The sequence below is a fragment of the Zootoca vivipara genome, chromosome Z2 (genome assembly GCF_965207765.1).
Source record: "Zootoca vivipara chromosome Z2, rZooViv2.hap1.1, whole genome shotgun sequence".
Taxonomy (NCBI): domain Eukaryota; kingdom Metazoa; phylum Chordata; class Lepidosauria; order Squamata; family Lacertidae; genus Zootoca; species Zootoca vivipara.
The window spans coordinates 47,137,195-47,164,813 of NC_142585.1; the positions used below are offsets into that span (position 1 = coordinate 47,137,195).

Below are 27,619 nucleotides of genomic sequence, written 5' to 3' on the forward strand. Positions count from 1 at the left end.
GTTGTAGGCCAAAACATCTGGAAGGCCGCAGTTTGGGGATGCCTGCTTTAGAAAGTCACAGAAGACAACTGAAGGGCATTCAAATCATGTGAAACTTATCAATGACTGAAGCTTTTATTGTAATCGAGTGTGAGTAAATGCAAACTTGTTTGGGTGAAGGATGCATGCGTGCACACCTTGAAGCCACGGACTCCCAACTCAACACAAAACAAAACAAGGAAGCCACCAGCATCTTTGATAAACCTTTATTATTGTTATTGTTACTAATTAAATTTGTATACCGCCCTTCATCCTCAGATCACAGAGCGGTTCACAACGTAAAAAGAAAACACAAACGACTTTAATAAACAAAAACAAACACACACGCACCCTCCCACAAACACATTTAAAAGGCCATAAAATGTTCATCAGCCAAAGGCCTGGTTATTCAGGAACTTTTTTGTCTGGTTTCTAAAGATATACACTGGTACCTCTACTTACGAATTTAATGCGTTCCGAACGCACATTTGTAAGTCGAAAAAAATTGTAAGTCGAATCCCATAGGAATGCATTGGGAGAAAAAATTCGTAAGTCAAAGCAACCCTATCTAAAAATTCGTAAGTCAGAAACTGCATTCGTAAGTCTAAACTGCATCCAAGATGGCGGACGGAGGTCCATTAGTAAGTAGAAACATTCGTAAGTCGAGTCATTCATAAGTAGAGGTACCACTGTATAATGAAGGCGCCAGGTGAGGCTCCCTGGGGAGAGCATTCCACAAGTGGGGAGCCAACGCAGAAAAGGCCCATTCTTATGTTGCAACCCTCTGGACCAGGCATCCCCAAACTTTGGCCCTCCAGATGTATTGGACTACAATTCCCATCTTCCCCGACCACTGGTCCTGTTAGCTAGGGATCATGGGAGTTGTAGGCCAAAACATCTGGAGGGCCGCAATTTGGGGGTGCCTGCTCTGGACCTTTCATGGAAGAGGCACACAAAGAAGGGCCTCAGATAATGATCGGTTCATATGCCTTTCCCCTACCATCACAGGCTTCTTGTTTTTTTAGTATTGCCCTTCATATATTAAGGTTACAGCTACACAGAGAGTTCATATTGCATTGATTTGTATGTGCCGAAATCTCTCCAGGCCACCAAAGGTGGTGAGGAGGTGCTCCCAAGGGTAGAGGGACTCACAAAAGGGGTGGGGAAGACACACGACTGAGATATGAACTCAAGGCAGACAGGCAGTTTCTCCCCAAGCAGCAGTGGACAGTAGGGTGGGTCATTTTTTAAAAAAATCGAAAACATTCCCTCCCTTGATCTTATATCAGGCGTATGGTATAAACATAGTCAAATTTCAAATTTGGGACAAATCGGTTCATATTTAGACCCTGCTCCTACAGATTTATCCTGCGAGTGATAAAAACATAGGAATTTGACTCATTTAATTCTCAATACGTTAAATTGTGAACTAATCGACATAAATATTAGGTTTTATGTAGAGCAATAATGGTTGCATACTATTTTTTTTCTGCAATATTTATTTATTTAAGATCAAACATGTTGATAATTTACATGAAAAATGGTAGGAGGTTACTAGTAGGAGGTGACTAGGATCTAGGATAGATCCTAGTCTAGGATAGTTATTGGAGAGAAAAGACGTGACATCAAAACAACAATGAACAATCGCTCTAAATTCACCAAACAAGAGACAAAGAAGGACTTTGCGCCAAAGTAGACGTTTAGTGTCATGCATAAAAGCATCTTTTTAGCATGATATAAGATGGTGTACATGTACAATGTATATATTGCATAAGGCATAATTTTATTACACAAAATGTAAGCATTTAGTACAATTTATACCAAGTAATTAAGTCTAATGTGATGTTTTGACGCAACACATAATGAGTGGCGTTTGATTGTTTATGTTTACTTGTTGAGTACACCGTTTGCTTAATTGTTCCATATCATTTTTTTTCAAAACCATTGGTTTTTCATGTCAATTATCAACATGTCTTCTCTTAAATAAATATTGCAGAAAATAATAGTATGCAACTATTATTGCTCTCCATAAAACCTAAAATTTATGTCTATTAGTTCACAATTTAACATCCTGAGAATTAAAAGAGTCAAATTCCTACGTTTTTTTCACTCGTAGCAAGGCAAAATTTCAATGTGCAATAGCAGGGTCTAAATATTAAGCGATTTGTCCCAAATTTGAAATTTGACTATGTTTATACCATACGCCTGAGATAAGATCAAGGGAGGAAACATTTTTGGAAATTTTTTAATGACCCACCCTAGTGGACAGACCCAACTTAAGGCCCAGAGAGATTTGGGGGAGAGGAAGCTGCTCTCTGCTGCACAAGGCTTTCTGTGTACAGAGTAGCAGCAGCAGGGCCCTCTGAGCCGCTGCAGCCTTCAGGGATATCTGCTTCTTCACAGTGCGCTTTCCTGCCCCTGGAGAAGGAGCAGCAGGCAGGCAGATGTGCCAGTACAGAAAACAGCAGCAGCTCAGCTCCAAGCAGAAACTTCCTTCTGCACAACAGAAAAAATGGGCATTTTGTGATTTTTCTCTCCCTGAGATTTATTTTTTTCTCTCCCAAGTCCAATCAGCCCTTTTCATTATTAACCTTTTTTTGCCAAAACAAACATACATCTAGTTTGTGGTTCGTCAAACACCCCTAAAAATAAAGTCACTAATGATGAGGCGATGCCAAAGTAAGGCAGACCCCAAACAAGGGCCTTTCATTCCCCACCACCCACCACTCTCCTAAGGCTTTTCCCCACAAAAGGATTTTTTCTTGACCGAGGCTCTCAGTCAACCCAGATGCAGGGCAGGCAGGCAGGCGACACGAAAAGGAAATGGAGCAATAAGGACCTCTGAGGGGGTCCACTTTGCAATTATTCTTTTATTGGACGATACTGAAAATGTGCAAAACGTTTTTGAGAACATAAATATGAGACCTGTACAAAAATACAGAATGCCAAGGACAAAGTAACTCGATTGAAACATGTCTACAAAAATAGTGTGACAGTTAAGTCTTTTGTCTTTAAATAAATACAAAATAAATATGCTTTGAAAGCAGCAAAACAACAACAACAACAACAACAACAACGGAATGTGATGCTGGTCCTCGTCAAGGGTCCCCTGGACCCCAAGAAGTCTTAGCGGACAAAGAAAATGAGCCCTTGAAACAGTCAAGTCCAGGCACCCCCAAACTTTGGCCCTCCAGATGTTTTGGACTACAATTCCCATCTTCCCTGACCGCTGGCCCTGTTAGTTAGGGATCATGGGAGTTGTAGGCCAAAACATCTGGAGGGCCACAGTTTGGGGGTGCCTGGTCAAGTCAGAGATATGGCAGCCACCAGCTTCCCTTCTCCCTATGATAAGCACCTTGTAGAAGCGGACCGCTCCCGTCTAACAACATAATGAAGGCTACCATTTTCACATTTGTCAGTTAACCTGGTCTGTTCCCCATAGCAACATTTTTTCCTTGTCCAAAGTTCGTAAGTCCACCAGCCCACCCAAACCTAATTCAAACTCTAGCATCAAACTATAAAGTTCTACGCATGAATGAAGCAACCCAAGGCTTGAAGTTTCAAGGAGAATTTGCTACCTAGAGCACTTGGCAGAACCATGCAAAACGCTACCTGGGCAGCAAAAGTGGCCTCTCCGCAGCCTGTGCCAAGCTGCAGAGAGCTCAGATGCAGAAACTGGGCCAACGGCAACACAGTTCCCCAGTTCCTTGGTCAGGCCATTCAAAATGTGCAGAATGGCACGTGCCAGGTCCTCTCAGCTACTCCAGCACGCAAACACAGACATGCAGACTCTGCTTTTGTTATAAAGTGCATTTTGCCAGCGGTTTTACAGGAACACAGAAACTAAATAAAAATATTTTAAACTCTGTCTGGCTAACCTGAAACTAACGCTCAGACTCAGCAGGGACTGGCTTTGCACCCTGAAGCCTTGGTTTGAATTGACACTGCAGCGTCAGGATTTCAAAGTAGAAAAAATAATTGCTCCTATCCAAAAAAATTCATGTAAACAGCAAAATATTTTGGCCCAGCAGCCATTGCTACCTAAGGCAGGTCTTTTGCAGAATAAAAACCATGGCGAAGAAGAGTTGACAACTCAACAGAAAGAAGCTCTTTCAAGCAAGTTGGAAGGTGAGACATTCTTCAGCTGAAAGACTCTGTTCATTTCCTCTCCACTGCGCTAAAAGCCAACTCAAGACCCTTTCCTTCAATTCCCAGTTGGTCCCTTGCACGTGGGAAGGGCTGCCAAATGATTGTTTCAAACACATACAGAGCTTTCAATAGCAACACAATAGAAAGGCCCAAGACCTCCTCATTCCCCAACACGCCCCATCTGGGATTTTCACAGCTTCGTTTGATCAGCTTAGTGTCATTCAACACATTCACAGAATGAAATGGCGGCACACCCTGGGGGTCGGAGCCCCAAGATTTTGCTGAAAAAGTTCAAGGGTCCAGGAACTATCTGGTCACCGCGACTGCACGCCCAGAGTCATCTTCAGGTTCTCATAGACCACGTAGCTAATGCTCACTGCTGGGATCACCTTCATGAAGTTGGGAGCCAAGCCCCGGTAAAGGCCAAAGGCTCCCTCTGTCTTCAGGATATGCTTGAAGAGACTCCTCATTGTCGCCTGTGGCGCTCCTTCCACTGAAGCTGAAAGAGAAGCCATTAGACAGTCATCAAGAGCCTGGTCACATGGACTGTGGACGGCACAATACAGCATGTCAGGGCTGGCAGAGCCAGAGTAATCATAGAATCATAGAGTTGGAAGAGACCACAAGGGCCATCCAGTCCAACCCCCTGACAAGCAGGGAACACCATCAAAGCATTCTTGACATATGGCGGACAGCAACGCGTGGCCGTGTCAGCTAGTAGAATCACAGAGTTGGAAGAGACCACAAGGGCCATCCAGTCCAACCTCCTGCCAAGCAGGAAGGATGAGTCTAGGGTGGGGTGGGAGTAGAACAATCTCAGGGAAGGGCAGTGAGGGGCAACCGGCAGAGACCAGCGGAACACTAGCGCAGGAAGAAGGGGGGAGAAGCGGAGGAAGGGATCCGTTCCTTTCTCCGCTTTTCCTCCCGCCGCCTGTCTGATCCCTGCTGTGTGACAGGCGGGGGGGAGAGCAGGTGAGGCGGCGGAGGGAGAAACGCTTCTCCCCCCGCCGCCTTCTCGCGCATAGGTCTCCGAAGCCACGTCCCAGGCCGGGGAAGGCAGGTGAGGTGGCGGGGAAAAGAGCACTTCTCCCGGCCGCTGCCTCACCGCGCACAGCCGGCATGGGACGCGGCTTCGGAGGTCTCTGAAGTCACGTCTCATGCCGGGGAAGGCGGGCGAGGCGGCGGCCGGGAGAAGAGAGCTTCTCCCCGCCGCCTCACACACAGCCAGCATCGGACGGGGCTTCGGAGACCTTCTCCGAAGCCCCATTCCATGCCGCCGCCAGTCCCCCGGAGCACATAGGAATGCATTGATTAAGTTTCAATGCATTCCTGTGGGAAACCAGGACTCGCTAGACGAATTTTTCGTAGGGCGAATTGAGTCCTGGAACGAATTAAATTCGTCTAGCGAGGCACCACTGTAATTGACTTTTTATTTTCTTTGTATGTCATATTGTTGTTCCATTGCTATGGCCGGTGTCTGACACAAATAAAGATTCATTCATTCATCTGGCAAGGTGGAGAGAACACCTGGAACAATGATCCTCATCCAGCCCCCCTAGTATTTGGGGCTGGGAAAGGAAAAAGGACAGGTTCTGTTCAACTTTCCTCAAGCTAGAGCATAGCTTGGCAGTCAGGGTAGTAAAAGAGGGGATTAGCAAAGCTTGGAAAAGACCCTGATGTTGGGAAAGATTGAGGGCACTAGGAGAAGGGGACGACAGAGGACAAGATGGTTGGACAGTGTTCTCGAAGCTACGAACATGAGTTTGACCAAACTGCGGGAGGCAGTGCAAGATAGGAGTGCCTGGCGTGCTATGGTCCATGGGGTCACGAAGAGTCGGACACGACTAAACGACTAAACAACAACAAAAGCAAAGCTTGTATGTATTGTGTTGTGGAGAAGAGAGGCTTATCTTGTGCATTGTTGGCAGTGCTTTGAGGGACTAATGGACCAAAGATTTCTTTCAAGAAAAGTGAAGGGGGAGACCTCTACTAGTCACAGCTCAATTCCTGAGGGGCAGGACACTGCATACCAAGACACACATTTAACTTGCTGTGTGGCATTTAATAGCCTGTGATTACGTCTCTGTAACTAACTGGCTATGTGCCAGCCTGAGACAGATGCCAAGATCAGCTCAACGCAAAGAAACAAGAGGTGTTTGCACTTAGATATGCTAGCAACATTATAAACCTATAAAGCTTTACCTACTGTTGAGTGGGAGTGGGGAAGTGGAGCGGAGAGGTAAAAACCCACCACCAGAGACATATGCTAGAAGCTTAGGATCACCAAGTTAAATTAGGATTTGATTCAGGGCAAATAAAATTAAGTACGTGCTACAGTTAGAACTGGATATGTCCCAAGCAGCACTGTTCTAATTTCTGGACCAGCCTTCACCAACTCGGTTTTCCCCAGATGTTCTGGACTACAGCCCTAGCCCACACATTATAGCCCAAACAGCTGGAGGGTGCCAGGTTGGTGGAGACTAGTCTGGGTGGCAAGAGGTGAAATTTGGGGTAACTAAACATGGCCATTTAAAATTTTAAAAGATGATGCTGTTAAGGTGCTACACTCAGTATGCCAGCAAGTTTGGAAAACTCAGCAATGGCCAGAGGATTGGAGAAGATCAGTCTACATCCCAATCCCAAAGAAGGGCAGTGCCAAAGAATGCTCCAACTACCACACAATTGCGCGCATTTCACACGCTAGCAAGGTTATGCTTAAAATTCTACAAGGCAGGCTTAGGCAGTATGTGGACCGAGAACTCCCAGAAGTGCAAGCTGGATTTCGAAGGGGTAGAGGAACCAGAGACCAAATAGCAAACATGCGCTGGATTATGGATAAATCTAAAGAGCTCCAGAAAAATGTCTACTTCTGCTTCATTGACTATGCAAAAGCCTTTGACTGTGTCGAACCACAGCAAACTATGGCAAGTTCTTAAAGAAATGGGAGTGCCTGATCACCTCATGTGTCTCCTGAGAAATCTCTATGTGGGACAAGAAGCTACAGTTAGAACTAGATACAGTATGGAACAACTGATTGGTTCAAAATTGGGAAAGGAGTACGACAAGGTTGTATATTGTCTCCCTGCTTATTTAACTTATATGCAGAATTCATCATGTGAAAGGCTGGACTAGATGAATCCCAAACCGGAATTAAGATTGCCGGAAGAAATAACAACAACCTCAGATATGCAGATGACACAACCTTGATGGCGGAAAGTGAGGAGGAATTAAAGAACCTTTGAATGAGGGTGAAAGAGGAGAGTGCAAAAGATGGTCTGAAGCTCAACATCAAAAAAACCAAGATCATGGCCACTGGTCCCATCACCTCCTGGCAAATAGAAGGGGAAGAAATGGAGGCAGTGAGAGATTTGACTTTCTTGGGCTCCTTGATCACTGCAGATGGTGACAGCAGTCACGAAATTAAAAGACGCCTGCTTCTTGGGAGAAAGCAATGACAAACCTAGACAGCATCTTCAAAAGCAGAGACATCACCTTGCCGACAAATGTGGTTTATAGTGATGTATGGAAGTGAGAGCTGGACCATCAAGAAGGCTGATCGCCGAAGAATGGACGCTTTTGAATTATGGTGCTGGAGGAGACTCTTGAGAGTCCCATGGACTGAAAGAAGATCAAACCTATCCATTCTGAAGGAAACCAGCCCTGAGTGCTCACTGGAAGGACAGATCGTGAAGCTGAGGCTCCAATACTTTGGCCACCTCATGAGAAGAGAAGAATCCTTGGAAAAGACCCTGAATGTTGGAAAAGATGGAGGGCACTAGGAGAAGGGGACGACAGAGGACGAGATGGCTGGATAGTGTTCTCGAAGCTACGAACCTGAGTTTGACCAAATTGTGGGAGGCAGTGGAAGACAGGAGTGCCTGGCGTGCTCTGGTCCATGGGGTCACAAAGAGTCAGACACGACTAAATAACAACTGTTGAGTGGGAGTGGGGGGGGGAGTGGAGAGGCAAAAACCCACCACCAGACACATATATATGCTAGAAGTTTAGGATCACCAAGTTAAATTAGGATTAGATTCAGAGCAAAAAAACATTAAGTACTTCTACAGAAGTTGTTTATGGGATTCACTGCTCAAGATGTGTTGAACATTTAAAATAATCTCAGGTGGCTTTCAAGAGAGACTTTGTCTTTCCATGGAGGAAAATGTCTATTAGTTTACTAAGTTATCGTGGCGAAGTAGAACCTTCAGGTTCAGAGATTGTATATATTTCTAAAAACCAGGTGCTGAGCAGCAACAGGCTTTCTGCATCATAGGTTACACCCAAGGGCCCCTCAAATTCTCTTACCCTGAGCTTGCATTCGTGTGCGTACTAGGGCAAGAGGATAGCTGGCCAGTTGTCCACAGGTGCTAGAGATGGTACCACAGGCTAACAGAACGAACACCCCAGGATCGGCACTGTTCACAGCATAATGTTGCAGCCAGCTGTTTTTCAATGTCTAGAAGGGGGGGAAAATGTTCGCAAGTCAAGTCAAGCATCAGTAGGACCCTTATGAATCTATATAATGGTACTTGGGGTGTAGTAGGGAGAGAGTAATACTACAGCTTTGAATAATCGCTGAAAGAGGCGGTAATTAAACTGCTTCTTAAAAAAACCATCTTTAGATGCGGCCAAATGGCCAACAATCGCCCAGTCTCAAATCTTCCATTCCTGAGCAAGGTGATTGAGCGAGTGGTTTCTGAACAACTCCAGGCACGCCTGGAAGAAGCGGACCATTTGGATCCCTTCCAGTCGGGATTCAGGCCTCATCATGGGACTGAAACTGCCTTGGTCGCACTGGTCAATGATCTCCGGCGGGCTAGGGACAAAGGTGAGAGCTGTTTCCTGGTTCTGCTGGATCTCTCAGCAGCTTTTGACACCATTGACCATAACATCCTTCTGGACCGTCTAGAGGGGTTGGGAGCTGGAAGCACTGTCTTACCTCATACACTTCTTACCTCATACACAGCCAGGTCAATCCCTGCATAGGGAATGATCCCCAGCATATTGGGGATGTAGCCTTTGTAGAAAGCAGCCATTCCTTCTTTGGTGAGGATGTTCTTGGCACAGTGCAGCATCCCCGAGTACTGCCCTGTTTTGCGCAGGGCCATCCGTGTCTTCAGAACCTGCCCATGAGAAGAACAGAAGCGTCAGGAGAGCCTGTATAGAACAAGCAGGCAAATACAAACTTTCCCTGAACCAAGTCAAAGAACGATAACTAGTAAATTATGTGTTCGTAAACCTTGGGTCCTCAGGCATTGTTTAATTACAGCTCCCATAATTACCAGCCAGTTTTTGCCAATGTTGCAGGCCCAACATCATCTGAGGAACCATAATAATAATAATAATAATAATAATAATAATAACAATAATTTATTTATTTATTTATATCCTGCCCATCTCTGGGCGGCTTCCAACAGAAAAATGAAATAAAATAATCTATTAAACATTCAAAGCCTCCCTAAACAGGGCTGCCTTCAAATGTCTTCTAAAAATCTGGTAGCTGTTTTTCACTTTGACATCTGGTGGGAAGGCATTCCACAGGGCGGGCACCACTACCGAGAAGGCCCTCTGCCTGGTTCCCTGTAACATGGCTTCTCGTAATGAGGGATCCACCAGAAGTAGGGTGGGTCATAAAAAAAATTCCCCCCGAAAATGTTTCCTCCCTTGATCTTATCTCAGGCGTATGGTAGATTGAAATTTTGCCTCACTATGAGTGATAAAAACATAGGAATTTGACTCATTTAATTCTCAGTATGTTAAATTGTGAACTAATAAACATAAATTTTAGGTTTTATGCAGAGCAATAATAGTTGCATACTATTATTTTCTGCAATATTTATTTATTTGAGAGAAAACATGTTGATAATTTACATGAAAAACCAATGGTTTTGAAAAAATTATATGGAACAATTAAGCAAACGGTGTGCTAAACAAGTAAACATAAACAATAAAACGCCACTCATATTATGTGTTGCGTCAAAACATCACATTAGACTTAATTACTTGGTATAAATTGTGCTAAATTCTTACATTTTGTGTAATTAATAAAATTATACCTTATGCAATATATACATTGTACATGTACTCCATCTTATATCATGCTTAAAATATGCTTTTATGCATGACACTAAACGTCTATTTTGGTGCAAAGTCCTCCTTTGTCTCTTGTTTTGGGAATTTAGAGTAATTGTTCATTGCTGTTTTGATGGTAGCATCAAGTTTTTCTTCTCCAATAACACATCATATTTATCACTCGTAGTGAGGCAAAATTCCAATCTTTAGGAGCAGGGTCTAAATATTAACCGAATTGTCCCAATTTTGAAATTTGACTATGTTTATACCATACGCCTGAGATACCTGAGATAAGATCAAGGGAGGAAACATTTTCAACATTTTTTTTAATGACCCACCCTAGCCAGAAGGCCCTCGGTACTGGACCTCAATGTCCGGGCAGACCCCTGGCTGAAGAACACTGCAATAGACCACTTTGCTAGTGAAGTGTTAGTATCTCTGATGGGCATGTCACCAATGAAGTCCCCAAGAGTTGCATCTAAAACATTTGAAAGCAGTCTGTTGTACGCAAAAGGAAAGGAGAACATCAACTGCAGCTGCCAAAGGCTAAATTCAGGAATCATAGAATCCTAGAGTTGGAGAGACCACAAGGGCCATCCAGTCCAACCCCCTGCCAAGCAGGAAACACCACCAAAGCATTCTTAGCATATGCCTGTCAAGCCTCAGCTTAAAGACCTCCCAAGAAGGAGACTCCACCACACTCCTTGGCAGCAAATCCCACTGCCAAACAGCTCTTACTGTCAGGAAGTTCTTCCTAATGTTGAGGTGGAATCTTTTCTCTTGTAGCTTGAATCCATTGCTCCGTGTCCGCTTTTCTGGAGCAGCAGAAAACAACCTTTCTCCCTCCTCTATCTGACATCTTTTGATATATTTGAACATGGCTATCATATCACCCCTTAACCTTCTCTTCTCCAGGCTAAACATACCCAGCTCCCTAAGCCGTTCCTCATAAGACATAGTTTCCAGGCCTTTGACCATTTTGGTTACCCTCTTCTGGACCTGTTCCAGCTTGTCAGTATCCTTCTTGAGCTGTGGTGCCCAGAACTGGACACAGTACTCCAGGTGAGGTCTGACCAGAGCAGAAGACAGTGGTACTATTACTTCCCTTGATCTAGATGCTATACTCCTATTGATGCAACCCAGAATTGCATTGACTTTTTGAGCTGCTGCATCACACTGTTGACTCATGTCAAGTTGGAGGAACTCACCTCCATTGGGTAGATGCTGCTCTGTGCAATAGCTCCTGCCAATGAACCTGCTACCAGCCTCTCGTGAATCCTCAGCACCTCCTGGTCTGTGCCAATGAATCGCTTGATCTATAGAGAGAAAAGAATTCTGTCATTTGATTCAGCAGTCTGCACAATTCACACCTGCTTCTTATTCCCTTGTTAGCCTCAACATTGGGATGCTAGCTGAACAGCAGCAGCACCATCTCATTCGCTGTGCCTTGGGCCCTTCGGATTATTTTACCTGCTCATAGGCCATGAACTTGATGGCAGACTCTGGAGCAATTTTCAAAACATTGATGCCATTCCCTCGCCAAAGTGACCTTGTGCCCCCCTCTCTGATCATCTGGGTAAAGCCTCCAACAATGCACATGTTGTTACTGCGAGAAGCATGGACCTGAAAAGGAGAAAGACATTTCTGGTTGGATCCAGGCCCATTTTCAGTTTTCCTGCTTGGGCAAAAAAGCTTTTCTTATCTACATGCAAGTTTTAAACTAGCTTCCCTCACAAGTATAGCAGGAAAAGGGACACTTCCATTCAACATCAGTTATCTACAGTCCAATATTATCAAAATTACCGTATATTCCGGCATATAAGACGAACCCCCCCCCCCACGTTTCCAGTTAAAATATAGAGTTTGGTATATATTCACCGTTTAAGACTACCCCTCTTCCACTGCACCGCAGACCAAATAAAAATGAAAGAAACATCAGATTTGATTTCAATATGGTCATTTTAATTTCTCTTTAAAAGCCATCAAAATCCACCTGTTCCTCATCTGATGTCATAAGTATATCCATGGCATATTGTGGTCTGTCTATAAGGCAACTTCCTATGCTCCTGTGCCGCTTCTCTCCCCCCCCCCCCAGTTTCGGGGCTCCTTCCACCCACCCAGAAGGCAGCACTTGCAGAGGAAAGAGACAACAGCCTTCTCCTTGCAGGAAAGCCTTCCATTTTGTTCCTGCATGTGCAGCTTCGGGCGGCTGGGCTGAGTGGGCTATCCTCTCTAGGACTCCTGCTATCCTGCCGCCTCACTTCAGGCACCCCCGTGTGCTGATGAAGAGGTGCTAATCTGGGTCGAGAAGCCGGAGAGCAGCCCTCTCCCAGTGCGCGCTTCTTCAGGGACTCCGTTAGGGAAACTGTGCCACGCGCCACGGCCGTTTTGGAGCTCACTCCCCCTCACCATATGCGGCAACCGCAGATTCTAGTACCCGGTGTATAAGACGGCCCCCCCAACTTTTGAGATGATTTTCATGGGTTAGGAAGTCGTCTTATACGCCGGAATATACGGTAGTAGCTCATGGAACAGCAAGAAGTGAAAAGGGAAGCAGTGGGAAATGGAACTGATGATGAAAGGAAGGCATGGGTTAGTCCGGTGACTCCTATGCAAAGTCCAAATTCCCCATTTCACAACGTACTTCCAATGACAGTTGTGTTTCTCTGTCCTTTGAGCCCAGGACAGTAAGAGCTGACAGCAAGTCACCGGTTACTTCATTTCCAGCTAGAGCTGCCAAGACTAGTTTAAAGGGATTGCGTGTTCTGCCAAGGCTGCACAGTCCAAGGATTGTGCTGTTGTTGACCTGACCTGCCCAACTTCCAAAAAACTACAAGTATAAATTCTGGAGGGAACCAGAACTGCAAGTCATATGTAGAAAAGCAGGGCTCACAGAAACGGCTGAGAGTGGCTTCCCTCTGGGTGTCAGAATCAAGCAGACATCAATATATATTACAGCTCTCTTGCTTCTAGAGGAAAGACTATATTCTACCTATATCCTTGAACTAGAATCATAGAATCCTAGAGTTGGAAGAGACCACAAGGGCCATCCAGTCCAACCCCCTGCCAAGCAGGAAACACCATCAAAGCATTCTTGACATATGCCTGTCAAGCCTCTACTTAAAGACCTCCAAAAAGGAGACTCCACCACACTCCTTGGCAGCAAATTCCACTGCCAAACAGCTCTTACTGTCAGGAAACCCAGGCTGACCCTGGTAGAATTAGCATTCTTCTCTCTTGGGCCCAAGACAGAACCCTGTGGCACCCCACTAATCCCTACTCTCCAGGATGAGAAGGAGCCACTGATGAGGCACCCATTGGGTTCGGTCAGCCAGCCAGTTCCAAATCCACTGAATGGTAGCATTGTCTAGCCCGCATTTTACCATCTTCTTTACAAGAACATCATGGGGCACCTTGTCAAATGCCTTGCTGAAATCAAGAGGAAACTAAGGAACTAAGGGGAAAAGTTCATGGAGCCAGGACAACAAAGACCCTTCTGCCGAGCTTCCACCCTTACCTGCATGAGAACTTTCAAGCGGTCCAAGGGAGCAGTGCATGTTCTTGACACTGCCCCTGCCCCTCCACCTGCAACTAGGTGTCGCCACCACATTCCAGTCTGCCTCTCCTCCACTGTGAATTCATCTGGCACTGTCAGGTTCTCTCCTACATCAAAAATCTGCAAAGCAACAAAGCATGGCATTAGTAAAACCATTTTCTTCAGCTGTGCTAGGTGTGCATGAGCACTTCCTCAGAGATCTGTTCATCATGCACTTAGATTAAACAATTTGAGCATGGAAACAGTTAGCACTACAGTGGTGCCTCGCAAGATTAATTCAATTCGTTACAGGACTCAATCCGTCCTACGAAAAATTCGTCTAGCGAGTCCCGGTTTCCCATAGGAATCCATTGGAACTTAATGCGTTCCTATGTGCTCCGGGGGACTGGCGGCGGCATGGGGATACCGGGAGAAGTGCTTCTCCTCGCCGCCGCCGACTCCTGCCTGCATTCCCCGGCATGGGACGCGACTTCGGAGGTCTCCGTTCCTCAGCTTCTTCCCCCCTTCTTCTCACACTAGTTCCCCTTTGTGTTCCGCTGGTCTCTGCCGGTTGCCCCGCCACTGCTTGTGGCAACCAGCAGAGACCAGCGGAACACAAAGGGGAACCAGCTGCAGCGCAGGAGGAAGGCAAAGGAAGATCAGCTGAGAGGCGCTGGCAGCTGTCAGCGCCTCTCAGCTGATCTTCCTTTGCCTTCCTCCTGCGCTGCAGCTGGTTCCCCTTTCGCTAGACAAATGCCTTTTGTGATCAGAGGTTTTTATGGCCACACTTCGCAAGGTGAAGCGGCAGCCATAGAAAACCTCATCACCTTGCGAGGCAACCTCTGATCGCAAAACCTATTCGTTAAGTGAAAATTTGTCATACAGGGCATTCGTCTAGCAAGGAAACACTGTAGTTTACTATTCAAACACCTGCATCTGCTTTATCTGCATCTGCATGTGATTGCAGCGAATAAAATTCATTAGAGGATATTTCTGAAGAGAGGATTTCTGCTTGAGGCGCCACAGAAGATGGCTGAAAATTCCATCGCTCCGGGTCTCACGGGGTAATTAGAGGCTGACATGGAGTAAATAGCCCCCCAAATCTTCCCGAGGGGTACGGGAAGACAGAGTCTCATCCGCAGATGCCCAACAACCCAGCCCCAAATTCAAACGGAAGAAGGGGCTGGGGGGGCACTGGATGGAAAACCCCTGAGAGAGTCTCGCTCTCCTGGCCGCTGTCTCCGCAGGCGAATCAAGTTCCATTTCTTAAGATGAAAAATTGGATTACGTTTTGGACATGCTTCGAGCAAGGAGGGGGGAATTACTCTGCTAAACAACCCAGCCACTGAGGTGCCAAAAATACTGAGTAGAAGAAGGATTAACATCTAAGTTGGTATGTTAGAATGGAACGGAAGGGGGGGGGCGTGAGCCTCTCTTATTATTGTACTTTGCTTCATTATATTACTTGGCAAAAAAACCCAAGAAGAACCGTTTACATTACCTATAACAAGCAAGACTGGAAAGTTTAATATTCGTTGACATAGTATGGCTTTAAAATTATAAATCATATAGAAATGAAAATATTATATGATTAAGGCTTTTGATCTTTGATTTGCTTGGAAGAGGATAGAAGATTCTCCTATTTGTTGAAATCAGACAGAAGCAGGATCTCATTAGCCGCTGGAGTCTTGTTAAAAAACCTTGGACGGTTTCCTGGAATCTTTGTGGGAGCAGTGTCGCAGTTTTAATTTGGAAATCCGCCATATTGGAAGTCAAGACCGGGCTGCAGAATTATAAATAGTCATAGGGGGAGGTGAGCCTTTAACATGTCATTATATTTCTATTTCCAGTTTGATTTGGTAAATCTCCCCTGGAAAGGCTAATGTTTGATGCAACCAGTTTGGGGAAATTATTGAGCAGATGCTTAGACTTGATTTTATTGGAACTATGTGAAGATGGCGGCTGCCAGAAGTAAAAAGACTTTTGGATTGATTCGGCAGAAACACCAGCGTGTGAGGAGATACTGCAAATTTATGGAAGGGAATCATAGAAATAAAATCCACACAGAAACACATCATTGTTTGTTTTAACTCGCTTGTGGGAACAACTCAGAGGCTGTGAAAGAATGAAGGATAACAACAGAAAGAAATAGAGGAACCACCAGAAATGATTATGAAATGCAGAAGTATGATGATGATCAGAGCCCTCCCAACCTGAAGCATGGGAATAATTTGGCAGAATATTTGGACTATTTGATATGTATATGTATAATGAGAGTGAAAGAGGAGAACGCAAAATATGGTCTGAAGCTCAACATCAAAAAAACCAAGATCATGGCCACTGGTCCCATCACACCAAAACTTAGGCCTTCGTATAATTTAATACCCCTCCTAACCTAAACTTAATAAGGACAGCCGGTCGCCGTCTGTGGTGACCTTTGAGTCATCTAAGGTGGATCTAACCTGCAGACATGCATGTGACAGTTGTAAAAGAAGAGAGCTAGAAGGGGTCGTAATTTGTAAGCTAAAGATAGAAGGAAATCTCTGGCAGGTCATCAGATAACTGCTAACGAGCCAATTCAGGGTTTCCCAATATCTACCACATGACCCTTTGGGAGAGGCACTGAAGCACTGCGGTCCATGTGAACTGGTCCTGGAGAAGCCAAACACACCTCCCCTTTCTGTAACGGATCCTGCAGCGGATACAAGGCAAACGGGGGATAAATGTCTGCTAATGAGCACTCCCAAATGCATCTGCCGAGTAATCTGTCCCCACTGAACTCGCATCACTGTGATGCAAACGGTTTCTAAAGTTGTAACTCTGGGCTCACATCACGGTCAGTGCTGAAATTCTTTCCTACATGTGCCCTGGGTCTAGCACTGAGAAAGCAAGACTGCTAAGGTCCCAATTGATGCAGGTTTTAAGGTTACTGTACTAAACAGAGTGTGGTCTTCCTACAGGTCTGATATTTACATTTGAAGAATCAGTCTGCTTCCATGTATCCCCGCAATCATTGTCCACAACCCCATCCAGTGCAAGTTCTTAAAGAAATGGGAGTGCCTGATCACCTCATGTGTCTCCTGAGAAATCTCTATGTGGGACAAGAAGCTATAGTTAGGACTGGATATGGAACAACTGATTGGTTCAAAATTGGGAAAGGAGTACGACAAGGTTGTATATTGTCTCCCTGCTTATTTAACTTATATGCAGAATTCATCGTGCGAAAGGCTGGACTAGATGAATCCCAAGCCGGAATTAAGATTGCCGGAAGAAATATCAACAACCTCAGATATGCAGATGACACAACCTTGATGGCAGAAAGCGAGGAGGAATTAAAGACCCTTTGAATGAGGGTGAAAGAGGAGAGCGCAAAAGATGGTCTGAAGCTCAACATCAAAAAAACCCAAGATCATGGCCACTGGTCCCATCACCTCCTGGCAAACAGAAGGGGAAGAAATGGAGGCAGTGAGAGATTTGACTTTCTTGGGCTCCTTGATCACTGCAGATGGTGACAGCAGTCACGAAATTAAAAGACGCCTGCTTCTTGGGAGAAAAGCCATGACAAACCTAGACAGCATCTTAAAAAGCAGAGACATCACCTTGCCTACAAAGGTCCGTATAGTTAAAGCTATGGTTTTCCCAGTAGTGATGTATGGAAGTGAGAGCTGGTCCATAAAGAAGGCTGATCGCCGAAGAATTGATGCTTTTGAATTATGGTGCTGGAGGAGACTCTTGAGAGTCCCATGGACTGCAAAAAGATCAAATCTATCCATTCTAAAGGAAATCAGCCCTGAGTGTTCACTGGAAGGACAGATCCTGAAGCTGAGGCTCCAATACTTTGGCCACCTCATGAGAAGAGAAGACTCCCTGGAAAAGACCCTGATGTTGGGAAAGATGGAGGGCACAAGGAGAAGGGGACGACAGAGGATGAGATGGTTGGACAGTGTTCCCAAAGCTATGAACATGAGTTTGACCAAACTGCAGGAGGCAGTGGAAGACAGGAGTGCCTGGTGTGCTCTGGTCCATGGGGTCACGAAGAGTCGGACACGATTAAACGACATGTATAATTTGGAATATTTAATGTGATTTGATTGGATTGTCAAGGTGGAAAATTTAATAAAAATGATTTATAAAAAAGAGGGTATTTCAGAAGAGAGACCATAGTTGCAGTTCCAAAAATTGGCCACTGGCCAGCCTTGCAATCTGCTGATGTTCAAAATGACTGGCCAAGAGGAACAGAACAGGGGGAAAGATCTAGAGTTCTTCTGGAGTTCACAGCCCAGTTCGATCTCGTTATGCAGCACTAAAAGCCAAATTTATTCACAGAGCATTTGTATCACTTTCCAGAGTTGGCAGGTTGCAAACTAGCAGGACCCAGTTGTTTGTGTACCTTGGGTAAAAGTCAAGCAGCTTACCTGCTTTCCCACTTCCCGAGAACATTCACCTTCACCTGGGCCAGAAATTTTAAGAACAAGGCCAGAGGGCACATAAAAAAACAGAAAGCGAGAAGGCAGCTAGCTTTTGATAGAGACTGATGATAGGAGTCAAAAGCATGGAGCGGAAACCTCAGAAATGCATCCATGTGTTTCACATACGTTGTGCATAGAATCATAAAATCCTAGAGTTAGAAGAGACCACAAGGGCCATGCAGTCCAACCCCCTGCCAAGCAGGAAACACCATCAAAGCATTCTGGACATATGGCTGACAGCAACGCGTGGCCGGGTCAGCTAGTAGAATCATAGAGTTGGAAGAGACCAAAAGGGCCATACAGTCCAACCCCCTGACAAGCAGGAAACACCATCAAAGCATTCTTGACATATGCCTGTCAAGCCTCTGCTTAAAGACCTCCAAAAAGGAGACACCACCACACTCCTTGGCAGCAAGTTCTGCTGTCGAACAGCTCTTACTGTCAGGAAGTACTTCCTAATGTTTAGGTGGAATCAACTTTCTTGTAGTTTGAATCCAATGCTCCGTGTCCACTTCTCTGCAGCAGCAGAAAACAATCTTTCTCCCTCCTCTATATGACATCCTTTGATATATTTGAACATGGCTATCATATCACCCCTTCACCTTCTCTTCTCTAGGCTAAACATACCCAGCTCCCTAAGCCGTTCCTCATAAGGCATAGTTTCCAGGCCTTTGACCATTTTAGTTGCCCTCTTCTGGACATGTTCCAGATTGTCAGTATCCTTCTTGAACTGTGGTGCCCAGAACTGGACACAGTACTCCAGGTGAGGTCTGACCAGAGCAGAAGACAGTGGTACTATTACTTCCCTTGATCTAGATGCTATACTCCTATTGATGCAGCCCAGAATTGCATTGGCTTTTTGAGCTGCTGCATCACACTGTTGACTCATGTCCAGTTTGTGGTCTACCAAGACTCCTAGATCCTTTTCACATGTACTGCTCTCAAGCCAGGTGTCTCCCATCCTGTATTCGTGCCTTTCTTTTTTTTTTTACCCAAGTGTAGTACTTTACATTTCTCCTTGAAGGATTTTAATTTCTTACCGTTGAGTGCTTCCAGTATAGGATAATCTCAGGAATGTTCTCCACAGGATGCAACAAGTGATAGTCACGCCATTCATTCCAATCTATTGTCATGGTCCCATTTTTATCCATGCTGCAAGAATCAATTGGGAAGGTAAAATGAGCCAAGAGGAGGAGGTCTGTCATATCAGCTCTTTAACTCCACACCAACCACACAAAACATAAATATTTGTAGAAAAGAACATGCAAGTACAATTTTAAGAGCTTTATTTATCAGATAGTGTAAAATACTTGGAGGAGTTGCAAGTAGGTAGCCGTGTTGGTCTGCTGTAGGCCCAGTGTTAATAACTGTTGTGGTGACAAACCGAAAGTAAAGCTTTTGACTGACAATTTTGGTCTGAGCGCTCTCTTGACATTCTTGCAATACTAAGGGTAGTAGACCAATGAGGTTTAAATTTAGCCTAAGCCAATAAGTCATACACCAAATCTGACCATCAGGTCTAGTCATGTCCGACTCTGGGGTTGCGGCGCTCATCTCGCTCTATAGGCCGAGGGAGCCGGCGTTTGTCGACGGGCAGCTTCCGGGTCATGTGGCCAGCATGACAAAGCTGCTTCTGGCGAACCAGAGCAGCACACGGAAACGTCGTTTACCTTCCCGCCGGAGCGGTACCTATTTATCTACTTGCACTTTGACGTGCTTTCGAACTGCTAGGTTGGCAGGAGCTGGGACCGAACAACGGGAGCTCATCCCGTCACAGGGATTTGAACCGCCGACCTTCTGATCTGCAAGCCCTAGGCTCTGTGGTTTAACCCACAGCGCCACCTGCGTCCCAGCGTGTTTTTAATAGTTACCCGTTATACTGCATATTTTTCCTGGGGGTTTAGGAGTGCTTTATATTGATTAGCTGTGTAATTTGTTGATATCGATACTGAATTTTTTATGTTTTTATGAGATATACTGATGTCTGCCTGTGGACTCAGCCTCCATTACCACCAGGCTCTCTGAAAATCTGCTACACGTTACCAACTTCATTGCAGGTAGGGATAAAAACTGGTACAAAAAGGAAAAGGAGCCAGACAAGAATATACACTTTGGTACTTACTAGGTGACAGGACCCCAGAAGTGCCCCGTTCTTATTCTGACAGACAGGGAAGCAGAGGGGAGAATACAAAGAGCAAGAAAGGGACAAATGTTAAAAGTTAGCGCAACATGCATGCAGCTGAAAGCATTTCAGTGTGTTAAGTTGCATGCACGTATTAAAGCAGAGAGCACTGGAACATATACCTTAATTTAAGATGATCTAACCTTCAGAAAATCATTATACAGAATACTACAAGGACAGCAATTCTAGAATGCTGGCAAAATCATTCATACCATTTGCTTAGCATATATTAAGCAAGTTTCTGTTTGGCCTACATGCTACTTGCCTAGCTTACAGGATGAAAAGTTAGCACCATAAATCAATTCCTGGCAAGCAGAAAGAATAGGGTGGGTAAAAAAAAAAAGATTTTTCGAAAATGTTTCCTCCCTTAATCTTATCTCAGGCGTATGGTATAAACATAGTCAAATTTCAAATTTGGGACAAATCGGTTAATTTTTAGACCCTGCTCCTACAGATTGAAATTTGGCCTCACTGCGAGTGATAAAAACATAGGAATTTGACTCATTTAATTCTCAGGATGTAGTGAGTGAGGCAAAATTTCAATCTGGAAGAGCAGGGTCTAAATATTAAGTGATTTGTCCCAAATTTGAAATTTGCCTATGTTTATACCATACGCCTGAGGTAAGATCAAGGGAGGAAACATTTTCGGGGGTTGTTTTTTTTTATGACCCACCCTAACGAAGAAGCCTTTCCAAGAGGGAACGCTACTCTCTCATTGATCAGCATTCTGCTACTTTGGATACCACATGCTCTTATGCATTCTGGCTTCCATCTGTCCCTACTGTCCCAGCAAGAGATGTTAGGGGATCTTCCCTTGTGATTGCTATTCTAGCCCCATTTGCTGCTCTAGCATGCTTTGCTCTGGATGAAATGCTGCAGAGTTGCTTCAGAGGTTTTATAAGGGGAGAGATATAAAGGAAGAGAAGGGAGACAAAGCCAATACCTTACACCATGGTCGCCAGAGTGAAAACACTAGAGCAGGCACCCCCAAGCTGCGGCCCTCCAGATGTTTTAGCCTACAACTCCCATGATCCCTAGCTAAAAGGACCAGTGGTCAGGGAAGATGGGAATTGTAGTCCAAAACATCTGGAGGGCCGATGTTTGGGGGTGCCTGCACTAGAGCCACCTGCAACATTTACCTCTTGAGAATTCTCTCAGCCTGCTGTTCAGAGATCTTGACTCCCAGATCCCGAAGGGACTGCACGATCTCCTGGGCGTCAATGCAGCCTGTAAAGATGACAAGGAAGCTCTAAGTTTAATGAACAAAACAAAGCTGCCAGACAACCTGCAACAGAATTCCTTCTCCCCCAATAAATAAACCAAAATGTGCATACCATCATTCTTTTTGTCTAAACTCTTGAAAACCAGTCTCAGTTTCTTTTCATGGTCTTGGAGATAGTGAACAAACTCCTCGAAGTCCAGCTGCCCGTCTAGGTCCTTATCTCCAGCTTTAACGATTTTCTGTATGAAAAGACATAAAAATAACATTACAGGTGGTGACCATTTTAGGCACACCCAATGGACACACAACTGCAGACCTGTGGATCCTTTTGGACCCAGAAGAGGGCAGAACAAGGGACATAACAGGGCAGGGTGCCCTTATGCATGCCCCATTGACACAGATGGGGCCTGTGAACGGAACCCCTGCACAAAATGATCTCTGCTTGGACTTGGTTTTGTAGCCTTTTTATATAGCTGTGGCTAGGGAACAAGAGCAGGGAGAATACATAGCACGCCTGTTGTTGAACAGCCTCACAGACTGTAAATAATAATAATAATAATAATAATAATTTATTATTTATACCGCGCCCATCTGGCTGCATTTCCCCAGCCACTCTGGGCGGCTTCCAACCGAATATTAAACAGTACAGCATCAAACATTAAAAACTTCCCTAAACAGGGCCGCCTTCAGTTGTCTTCTAAAAGTAAAATAGTTACTTATTGCCTTGACATCTGATGGGAGGGCGTTCCACAGGGCGGGTGCCACTACCAAGAAGGCCCTCAGTCTGGTTCCCTGCAAATTGGCTCCTCGCAATGAGGGAACCGCCAGAAGGCCCTCAGTGCTGGATCTCAGTGTCCGGGCAGAATGATGGGGGTGGAGACGCTCCTTCAGGTATACTGGACCGAGGCCATTTAGGGCTTTCAAGGTCAATACCAACACTTTGAATTGTGCTCGGAAACGTACTGGGAGCCAGTATAGATCTCTCAGGACCAGTGTTATGTGGTCCTGGCAGCCACTCCCAGTCATTAGTCTAGCTGCCGCATTCTGGATTAATTGCAGTTTCCAGGTCACCTTCAAAGGTAGCCCCACGTAGAGCGCATTGCAGTAATCCAAGCGGGAGATAACTAGAGCATGCACCACTCTGGCGAGACAGTCCGCGGGCAGGTAGGGTCTCAGCCTGCATACCAGATGGAGCTGGTAGACAGCCGCCCTGGACACAGAATTAACCTGCGCCTCCATGGACAGCTGAGTCCAAAATGACTCCCAGGCTGCGCACCTGGTACTTCAGGGGCACAGTTATCCCATTCAGGACCAGGGAGTCCTCCACACCTGCCCGCCTCCTGTCCCCCCAAAACAGTACTTCTGTCTTGTCAGGATTCAAGCTCAATCTGTTAGCCACCATCCATCCTCCAACCACCTCCAGGCACTCACACAGGACCTTCACCGCCTTCACTGGTTCTGATTTAAAAGAAAGGTAGAGCTGGGTATCATCTGCATACTGATGAACACCCAGCCCAAACCCCCTGATGATCTCTCCCAGCGGCTTCATATAGATATTAAAAAGCATGGGGGAGAGGACAGAACCCTGAGGCACTCCACAAGTGAGAGCCCAGGGGTCTGAACACTCATCCCCCACCACCACTTTCTGAACACGGCCCAGGAGGAAGGAGCGGAACCACTGTATGACAGTGCCCCCAGCTCCCAACCCCTCTAGACGGTCCAGAAGGATGTTATGGTCAATGGTGTCAAAAGCCGCTGAGAGATCCAGCAGAACCAGGAAACAGCTCTCACCTTTGTCCCTAGCCTGCCGGAGATAATCGACCAGTGCGACCAAGGCAGTTTCAGTCCCCTGGTGAGGCCTGAATCCCGATTGGAAGGGATCCAAATGGTCTGCTTCTTCCAGGCGTGCTTGGAGTTGTTCAGCAACCACTCGCTCAATCACCTTGCCCAAGAATGGTAGATTTGAGACTGGGCGATAGTTGGCCATATTAGCCGCATCTAAAGATGTTTTTTTAAGAAGCGGTTTAATGACCGCCTCTTTCAGTTGGTCTGGGAAGGCTACCTCGTAGAATCCAGAGCCCTACCCCATCAGGCCAATGGCACATCTAGCATCCTGTTCTCACAGTGGCCAACTACATGCCTATGGAAACCCTAAAAGCAGAACTGGATCACAGCAGTTCACACTCCCCACTGCCAGAAGCTCTTAAGTTTAATCAACTATGTTCGATACCAGTTGTGCTGGTTTTTTTGAGAGACAGTTTGTGTGTTTCCCCCAAACACTGCTTAGGCTACACCTTGTCTTAAGATGCAGGATCAATGTTGTGGACTTGAGAGAAGTGCTGCTACCAAATGCAGAGAGAGAGAGAGAGAGAGAGAGAGAGAGAGAGAGAGAGAGAGAGAGAGAGAGAGAGAGAGAGACCACTAGTTCTTCTGTAAGAGCTCCTTGCTAGGCACTGGGTACAGAGATGTCATCATACTTTGCCTCTGCACAAGGAAGCAAGGAAGTTAAACCACACCAGCTCCTAGAAACAATGATTAACCATCAAATACCAATACAGGAGCTGAAGAGAGATGTCAAAAAGCAGCTCTGAGGCAAGCAGGAACTGATTTGGTCACCCTGCAGCTATGCACTTGTGCAAGTTACTGGGAGAAACTAGATTTTAGAAGCAAAGTGTATATTTACGGAAGAGATTAAGAGATGACAAAGTCATGTTGCTAATAAATAAGGAAACTTCATCCTTAACATTCCTCTAAGCAGGAAACAGCACTTGAGCCTTGCCCATATAGGCAGGTAAGCAAACCAGACACAGCAACTAAATGGCTGGGTCAACACCTGCTTTGCTATCACCTGTTTTGCATAGAGATCAGGAAATTTGTTAAGTGAGATTATATGCCAAAAAGCACCTAGCAAAGACCAACTGGCTGCTCACAATGGCTCAACTGGGCTGCCTGCTGATCTCCACGCAACACAAGGCTATGAGTCACTGGTGCCTGCATTAAACACCAGGCTACTAGAGGAATGGGCCAGGCTGCTGATAAATATGCTCTGTATTAAGGTAATAAACATTTCATCTATATATATAAAAATGTAAAAATGCTGAAATGGTGGGCTCCACTTTTCTCGGTAACTTCTTGACCAATCGACGTGGAATTTGGACACAACGGTCCATGCCTCTTCCCGAGTGTTTGCAGAACCACGCATGGCTCACATCTCATACCTGTGCAGTTAAAAAACCTGCTTTTCCACAAACTAAAACAGTGCCCCTAAGTGGCGTTATTCCCACAGCTCCTCCTCCTCCACCCCCTCCCTACCAATCGAGTCTACCCACACCCACAAACCCCGCTTCTGCCATGAAACCCAACACTAACGAGACCCAACACTAATATCCATCTGCCATGACCTGGGGGGTGGGGGGTGGAGGGGACGGGATAACTAATACATCGGAACAGGGTGGAGGGATTCACAGGGATTCCCCTGTTTAAACATAACACCTGTAAAACAGGGGGACTCTGAGCCTCAGAGGGACTATTACCCTCCATTTCACAGACTAACGCACAGCAACGAGTGCAGGGCCAGCTAGTATTGTTTAAGAAACGACTCCCCTGAGAATTACGCTAGACATAATTTGGAATGCTCCTTCTTCCCCTTCCCTGTCCCCCTTATTACTAAACTTAGGCCTTCGTATAATTTAATACTCCTCCTAACCTAAACTTGATAAGGACAGCCGGTCGCCGTCTGTGGTGACCTTTGAGACATCTAAGGTGGATCTAATCTGCAGACATGCATGTGACAGTTGTAAAAGAAGAGAGCTAGAAGGGGTCGTAATTTGTAAGCTAAAGATAGAAGGAAATCTCTGGCAGGTCATCAGATAACTGCTAACGAGCCAATTCAGGGTTTCCCAATATCTACCACATGACCCTTTGGGAGAGGCACTGAAGCACTGCGGTCCATGTGAACTGGTCCTGGAGAAGCCAAACACACCTCCCCTTTCTGTAACGGATCCTACAGCGGATACAAGGCAAACGGGGGATAAATGTCTGCTAATGAGCACTCCCAAATGCATCTGCCGAGTAATCTGTCCCCACTGAACTCGCATCACTGTGATGCAAACGGTTTCTAAAGTTGTAACTCTGGGCTCACATCACGGTCAGTGCTGAAATTCTTTCCTACATGTGCCCTGGGTCTAGCACTGAGAAAGCAAGACTGCTAAGGTCCCAATTGATGCAGGTTTTAAGGTTACTGTACTAAACAGAGTGTGGTCTTCCTACAGGTCTGATATTTACATTTGAAGAATCAGTCTGCTTCCATGTATCCCCGCAATCATTGTCCACAACCCCATCCAGTGCAAGTTCTTAAAGAAATGGGAGTGCCTGATCACCTCATGTGTCTCCTGAGAAATCTCTATGTGGGACAAGAAGCTACAGTTAGGACTGGATATGGAACAACTGATTGGTTCAAAATTGGGAAAGGAGTACGACAAGGTTGAAGGGGACGACAGAGGACGAGATGGTTGGGCAGTGTTCTCAAAGCTACAAACATGAGTTTGACCAAACTGCGGGAGGCAGTGGAAGACAGGAATGCCTGGCGTGCTCTGGTCCATGGGGTCGCGAAGAGTTGGACACGACTAAACAACAAGAAGATGTACCATTGCTCTCTCTGTGTGAGCTTCCCATCTTCCCTATGGAAACAAATAGGACACCCCTTATGTACTTATGTTTTAAGTTAGACCAGCACAACACACGATCCACCAAATTCAAAACAGCGCACCAGATGTGCATTGTAGCCTGACAGGTGCTTAACAGCTCCATTTATGCCAAATTCTTGTTCAGATACTTCAGTCAGACACTGCTGGGCTGGGCTGGGTTACAAGTTGTGCAGGCTTTCTTTTAAAAACTTACGGTCTCCTGAACTTTCACATAGAATCATAGAATCAGTGAGTTGGAAGAGACCACAAGGGCCATCCAGTCCAACCCCCTGCCAAGCAGGAAACACCATCAAAGCATTCTTGACATATGCCTATCAAGCGTCTGCTTAAAGACCCCCAAAGAAGGAGACTCCACCACAGAATACAGTGGTACTATTACTTCCCTTGATCTAGATGCTATACTCCTATTGATGCAGCCCAGAATTGCATTGGCTTTTTGAGCTGCTGCATCACACTGTTGACTCATGTCAAGTATGTGGTCTACCAAGACTCCTCGATCCTTTTCACATGTACTGCTTTCAAGCCAGGTGTCACCCATCCTGTATTTGTGCCTTTCATTTTTTTTGCCCAAGTGTAGTACTTTACATTTCTCCTTGTTAAAATTCATCTTGTTTGCTTTGGGCCAGTTGTCTAATCTGTTAAGGTCATTTTGAAGTGTGATCCTGTCCTCTGGGGTATTAGCCACCCCTCCCCATTTGGTGTCGTCTGCAAACTTGCTCAGGATGCCCTCAAGCGCATCATCCAAGTCATTGATAAAGATGTTGAACCCTGGGTTGCATCCTACTAATTTCTAGTAAAAGTAGACCAATTGAAATGAATGAATTTAAGTTAGCCATGCCCATTAATTTCCATGGGCATACTCTGAATAGAAGTAACATTGGCTATCTGAACTGAAATTCCTGTGTTGGGAAAGTTAGGTGAGAAACGAAGAGATTAATTGATGCTTCCTTCTTCCTGCCACGAACAATGCCATCCAGCCCCGGATGTGCCTCCTCTTCACCTTAAATGTCTCTGGTGCATCCCTCTCCACCCTTTTTATTTGCATGTAGCTCAGTTGTAGCAACAATAGGCACAACCAGTTCCATCCTTCAGAAGAATCAAGGGCCTGGCCAAAAGTACTGTCACAGGGTGTTCTATAGAAGGATGCTGGGAAGTTCTACTCAAGTTGCTCAGATTGATATCCTGTACATGAAACTAAAAGGGAGGATTTCCCCCACTTCAGATTATATACAGCCAACTGGAGTTTGAGCCCAACATGAACTGGCA

The 27,619-nt window shown here is 45.5% G+C and overlaps 1 protein-coding gene across 6 annotated transcripts in view; it reads right to left on the reverse strand.

The window, feature by feature from the left end:
* Positions 1-229: 229 nt before the first annotated feature.
* Positions 230-27,619, reverse strand: part of SLC25A25 (solute carrier family 25 member 25) — a 51,221-nt gene continuing 23,831 nt past the window's right edge. For 3 of the 6 annotated variants that reach the window (XM_088665309.1, XM_088665315.1, XM_088665313.1), the window contains exons 2-11: positions 21,760-21,886; positions 21,565-21,652; positions 20,366-20,401; positions 19,284-19,395; positions 13,757-13,915; positions 11,710-11,862; positions 11,448-11,555; positions 9,123-9,290; positions 8,473-8,623; positions 230-4,666 (exon numbers count right to left, since the gene is read on the reverse strand). In XM_088665309.1, coding sequence (XP_088521435.1) covers positions 4,482-4,666; positions 8,473-8,623; positions 9,123-9,290; positions 11,448-11,555; positions 11,710-11,862; positions 13,757-13,915; positions 19,284-19,395; positions 20,366-20,401; positions 21,565-21,652; positions 21,760-21,886 — 1,287 coding nt within the window. In that variant the 3' untranslated portion in view covers positions 230-4,481. The remainder of the gene's footprint in view (positions 4,667-8,472; positions 8,624-9,122; positions 9,291-11,447; positions 11,556-11,709; positions 11,863-13,756; positions 13,916-19,283; positions 19,396-20,365; positions 20,402-21,564; positions 21,653-21,759; positions 21,887-27,619) is intronic. The other 3 variants (XM_088665311.1, XM_088665312.1, XM_088665314.1) reach the window with 1 other exon arrangement.